The sequence below is a fragment of the Morone saxatilis genome, unplaced genomic scaffold, assembly GCF_004916995.1.
Source record: "Morone saxatilis isolate NCDOM2014 unplaced genomic scaffold, NCSU_SB_2.0 Contig8, whole genome shotgun sequence".
Taxonomy (NCBI): domain Eukaryota; kingdom Metazoa; phylum Chordata; class Actinopteri; family Moronidae; genus Morone; species Morone saxatilis.
The window spans coordinates 1,207,061-1,213,254 of NW_023340257.1; the positions used below are offsets into that span (position 1 = coordinate 1,207,061).

A 6,194-nucleotide genomic window follows, 5' to 3' on the forward strand; every position below is an offset into this window, starting at 1 on the left:
CCGGCACACTCTATCTGATAAGAGTTAATGAATTCAGAGGGGAAGGAAAGGCTACAGAATACAGATGATCGACAAAGAGGAATAAAGGGAGGGAAAGCTTTTATTACAGTCCCTTCATGAATCTCATTGGTGGAATGTAAACACAAGACAGCCACGTGGGAAGGTGTCAGAGAATGTTGCTTTCCTAGTGCCCAAGTGCAATTACTTTGGTGTGTTTGTCCAAATTAGACTCCTAAGCAGAGGGCCTGAACCTGCTGCCGTGTGCCTGGGAATGAGCAGAGCAGAGCCAACAGGACTGGCAGGTTCGAGTTACCCCACTAAACAGCTCATTGCAGTTTTTGGAAAAGTAATGTTTCAGCAAGGAATCCCTTATTTTCAAGCTCTAATAAAAATATGTCTTTATTTTATAATCTCTGTCCAGGTACTTACAAATTGGAAAAGCTAGCATAAGAATGTTAAGTTCTGATTGTTATAGACAAGTTTTGTCATTTTACAACCCTGGCACAATCTCTGGTTGTTAATCCAAAATGGTGTGACACAACACAACTGAGTTAGAGGTTTGGAGTCAGAAATTTGTATCCAAATTCACAAAATGTCTACAAACCACCAATTGAAACATGGCAGGAAATTGAATTGTAAGAGCCCTTGGACATAAATGCATTTGTAACAGTGTACATTGTATATTTCTAGTTTAATTTAGTTTAAAAGAAACGTTGCCAGTGCTAGATGCAATGCTATTTTTTTTTTTTTTTCATTTTGCCTTCAATTGTACTCTTACTTAAGTATGCATTGCCCGTAATCTATTTTGCTACTTTTAAAATCAGAATTCATTACTGAGGCTGTCTATTACTTGTATCCAAACTTTTCATCTGACCACTTCCTTTTGGTGACCATGTTAACCAATTGGGTTGTTCTGCAACCAGCTCGCAATCTGCAGCAACTAGTGTCAAGTAATTTAGGGACTGAAGATTTGGAGAAACAGAAACCAAATGGAGACAGATTGGGCCCTTAATGCCTGGCTGTTTGCTGCTCTCCAACTTCACTGGTTGATGCACCTGAATCCCACACACTGGTCCTTTTAGGGAAAGTCACTGGTTTTGTGAAGACACAGAGAAAAGCTGAAACCTCTATGCCACTTTTAACGACATTTTGCATGTATGTCATTTTATACATTGTGGATGTGCAGGAAAGGACAAAGTCAGGTGACCTTCATCATGGAGCTACTTGAGCTAGGTTTAGGAAAACCTAATGATTCAGGTTAAAAGTACTTTACTCACGTCACTTGAGTTACGTGTGTAAGTTATGTGTGTAAGTTACGTTATGTACGTCATGTAAGTAAAATATGTTACACAATAAAGCAATAAAAACTTAAAAATAAAAGTCAACTTTGATTTTAAAGAAAGTAAAAGAAAGAAAAGTCTCCTAGGTTAATGCTCCCATCTCACTAAAAGCTCTTCATACTACGTCACCTGATATTTTCTTCTCTATGACCTTTGTAAAATGACACGCTGTCCCTGCCCAACGTAAATCAGAATGAACAGTGTGACATCACACGCAAAACAGCAAAAAGGCAACGTGCTAAATGTCTCAAGAGTTTGGCTTGTTGTAAATAAAGTTTTACTTACTTACTTACTTATTCATACACCATTTGGTGATACCAGGCTGCTATTTTAGAGTAGTGACCCTCTTATGTGTTTGCTGATATGTGAGGTTGAATTTTTTTATTGACCGCCAGATGTCATTCACTGTCATTGGATTCTTCATTCTAACAGTTTAATTCAATCCAACTTGTGTCCAACTTTGCCTAATGTTTCTAACATTAAAACCTTCAACACATATATTTGGTTTTGAAAGGTTTCTAAGATATTTAAACATTGAACATATATGTCACGAATGTGCCAAATACATTTGTATTTTTTTTTTTTATGTGCCAATGTGAATCCTAAAGGGATTCACATTCATAGAGAAGGAACATATCAGTGCAGTTTTAGCTAACCTGCACTCAGTTCAGTTCAGTTATATTTATCATCCCAAATGGGAAACTTGATTTTCAGTCAGGGGCACAAACAAGGAAAACAAAAACAACACAAGTACAGACAAAAACAACTGACTCCCAGTATCTTTTAGGATTGATTTTAAAGTTCATGTTACTGGTTTACGAGGCTCCTAATGGTTTGGGACCGGCCTACATTACCAATGCATTGTCATTTTATAATCCTTTGTGGCCACATACATCCTCTGCTGCTGTTTTTTTAAATACAAACTATCAGACAAATAAGAAACTCAGCAGCTCAGCCTTTTTTAACTGCAGTATGTACCAAAAAATGGAATTCCCAAAGGCTACAAGAAAAGCAAGCGCTGTCAACATTTCCACGACATTGCCTTTAACTGTCACTTTGCTTGGTTTTATTCTTATCTGTTACATATTTTATTGTTCTTATGCTTTATTTTACTTCTTATTTTTACTTTCACATATTCTCCTGTTCTTAACATATCTATTCTTGCTATTTGCTGCCTCTTTTATTTCTTATTCATTTGATTTGTGTGGTTTTATTGTACAGTATTGTCTTCATGTGCCTTTCTTTTATTTATTCTCTTGTCTTTTAGCTATTTTGTAAAGCACTGAGCTAAACCGTCTGTATGAAATCTGCTATAGAAATAAGTCTATTATTATTATAATTATGAATAATCACCCTTTCAGAGCTCGTATCACTCAAACCTTACATCCATTTCCTAATTTCCTGTCTTCCTCTCTCCCGTACTGTCTCTCTCTGATCCCCTCCCCCGCTATGCCTGCAGAAGTAGCTCGTAATGACACCTGCCCCGAGCTTCCAGAGATCTCTAATGGCTGGAAGAGTACATCTCACCCGGAGCTGGTTCAGGGAACCGTGGTGACCTACCAGTGTTACCCGGGTTATCAGGTGGTGGGCGCCGAGCTGCTCATGTGCCAATGGGACCTCACCTGGAGTGGCGACCTACCAAGCTGTGAGAGAGGTGAGTGGAAAAGCACTGCCACCGCCACTGCATTATCCACTTGAGATGAGAAAGATGGTGGATTCAAGCTTAGTGCCAGAGAGTGTCTACATTGCTTTTAGCAGTCGCAAAGATACATGTAAGAGATAATATTTCAGATGGATCCAACCAACCATGAACCTTTTCCGTTTTTATACAATATTGTGTCAGTACATATCATTCATACATTGCCAATTATTTCAACGTCTTGACACAATTTTTGACCTTTTTACTTTTTGTTATCTTTTACTCATACAGAAAATACAGTGCATATATGAACAATAAGGTATATAGTACCAGTACAGATGTTACTGATGATGTTGTATAAATTCATACTTACTAGGCATTTTGTTTTTACAGTAGTCTTGATCAAGAATGTTTTTTTAACTTAAAAACTTAATTTAACTTAAAATTTTCAATAATCAGTAATCAGTTTCAATACATTTTCCGAATTAAATAATCTTATCTGGTTTTACAGTGTATCTAGGCCTACCACGTGTTCAAAAAAGAACTTATTCTTGAGCCTGGGACCTTGACATTAACCTAGTATTCCAAGTTATCTATAAATCATCAAACAAGATGATGGCCATGAGCTCCTTACAGGTAACTGACTGTCAGTTCACTTTATAATTACTTTAGAACAGGGAACTTATTATATTTATTTATTTTTATTTATTTATACATATAATATATACATTTTTGTGTTTTGTTGCATAAGAGATCATAATTCATGTCCAACAACTTCCTTACTTACGGTCATTAAGCGGAAAACTCTTAATTAATATTAATAAGTGCTTTATAATTGCTGATAAAGAGCCAATATGCTACAAAACGATATGCATGCTAATAAGCAATTAGTTAATGGTGATTATGTGTACCTTAAAATAAAGTCTTACCTACATTTTTATATTAAAAAAAAGTATTAACATTTACTGTTGTCAATATAAATGTAATGTAATTCCATTTGATACAAAAAAAAGTAAGAATGTCTATATTTAAAAAACTGTGGGCAGTAAATCCTTACATTTGAAAGATGGAACCAGGAAATATTTTCTATTTTTGCTTGAAAAATGACAATAATGATATCAAATTGATCAATAGTTTACTTTCTGTTAACTGAGTAAGCATCCCATCACTGCAATACATTTTTGGAGTTATTTGGTTGTTTATCAAAAAGGTTCCAAATGACAAATTTTCAGCATTTATCTGATGCCCCCGAGTGAAGGAGGATTTCTTTGAAAACGCCTGTTCAGAAGGCATCTAGACTAAGCTGCCCCCTGAGCCAATTAATTATGTCCTTATCCACCAGGATGTGTGACATTTACTGATCATTTCCCTCCTATCATTAGTGCTAAAAAGGACATTTGGATTAGTGACAAAACATGTTTGATCTCATAATTGGTGGATTTTAAAACCTGCCATAACTGATTCTTGTGGCCACTTGGGGGCAGCAAAAGCGTAAACAGTAAACACTGACATATCATCAGCCTTTCTTCTGGGACTCTTGCCCTGAATGTTGTCTCAAAAGCCCTACATTTTTTAGGTTGTTAAAATAACTCTTTGACTGGACTGGAGAAAAAGTTCTGGTAGTGGGGAAATAGCACCATCAATGGGTCTACCCTAACATTGCCATAGGGGTTAATTTTGTGTGTCGTGTTTAATTCTGTTGCCACATCACAGTGAGCAAGCTTGCTAGCTAACCAGCTTATGAAGTTTTTCATGAGGAGGCAACCTCAACTATGTTTGCCTCTTCTTACGTGTCAGGAGTGAAAATTAGTCATCTCAACATTTGTTGTGTTCTGGTTTCAGAATGATGAAGACAATTGGATAACAATTAGATATAAAATAGGATGTAGGCTCTACAGGATGATTTTTCTTCTCCAAATGATGTACATTCTATTATCTCAGGTGGCTTGAAAAACAGTTGCTGTAAAGGGAAGAAAAATCTCATACCTTACTAGATTATGGCTAAGCCCTGAATGCTTGGCCCCTGGTTTTTGGTCTCCTGAGAGAAATATTTGTATCTTTAGCAGTTAAATGCTCAACTCATGCAAGAAGCACTGGTACAAACATTGGTTCTTAAGTGGCTTGAAAGACTGATTTACTTGAAAAAATTGGTGGCGTTCACCAATTTTCTCGGACTTTAAATTTTCTCTCAGGCACAGTCCTCCACTTTGACTGCGTTTGAGCACTAACCATCATCAATATAAACACAGAGTCCACCTCCTCTCGTTCTGTTCTGTCGGCTCAGAACGCAATCCGTTTGCTTGCTCCGGGATGTTGATGGAGCAGGTGATTTACACAGAAATCTAGGAGCGTTTGCTGAATCTGACGTTTACCGTATGAAAAAGTTAGAGAAAGTTAAGAGTAAGAATACGCTTCTTCAACATCTCCAAAATTACACTGTGTATGCAAGCTAGTGCACTGACATTCTATCAGAAGGTCAAAGTTATTGGGAATTATATTCATTGTAGTCCCCTCAAAAATTCTCTGTACACAGTAGCCACAAAAGCTTGATTTGGTTCAGTCAAATGGCTGAACTGAGAGGTCTACCTTAAATTTGTGAATAGTCTTTAATGCTTTTAGATTGTAGAAAGTCCTCTGTACAGATAGATGTTTTGTGTGAAGGGTTTGCAAAAAAAAGTAATATTTTGTACATAGAGAACAAAACGCTGTACAGTGGTTCAACCAGACTGACAACTGAAAGGCCAGAAAGAGACAAAGATCCTTCTGAACAACAGTTCAATAAGTATATAAGAAATCAGCAGTCATTGGTCAAAGAACTGGAAGCCCAGCATCAAAATGTGTGCAGATTTAAATAGGAACTGGTTCCTTTTTCAGTGTCAACTGCACAATAACGTCTCTAACAAGCTGGAATTAACAGACATGTTGCTTTAGCAAAACTTCAAAAATAGAAACAGTTTGGGTGTAGGGTTAGCACTATTAAATATCAGCTGCACACAATATGTATGGACTGTAAAATCACAGTTAAAACCTGTTCAATCTGACCAGTGAGTAGACTGCAGAGGTCCCAAAGAAACACAGGTTCCCAAGATATTTAGGGCCCAGTTGCACCTTTGTAAACCAATAATTCAATTCAATTCAATTCAATTCAATTTTATTTGTATAGCGCCAATTCATAACAGAAGTTATCTCAAGGACACTTTTCAAATAGAGCAAGT

General features: G+C 36.6%; 1 protein-coding gene across 1 annotated transcript in view; it reads left to right on the forward strand.

Moving 5' to 3' along the window:
• Positions 1-6,194, forward strand: part of sez6b (seizure related 6 homolog b) — a gene marked incomplete in the record, with an annotated part of 173,318 nt that overhangs the window by 155,175 nt on the left and 11,949 nt on the right. The window contains 1 exon segment of the mRNA XM_035680353.1: positions 2,800-2,994. Coding sequence (XP_035536246.1) covers positions 2,800-2,994 — 195 coding nt within the window.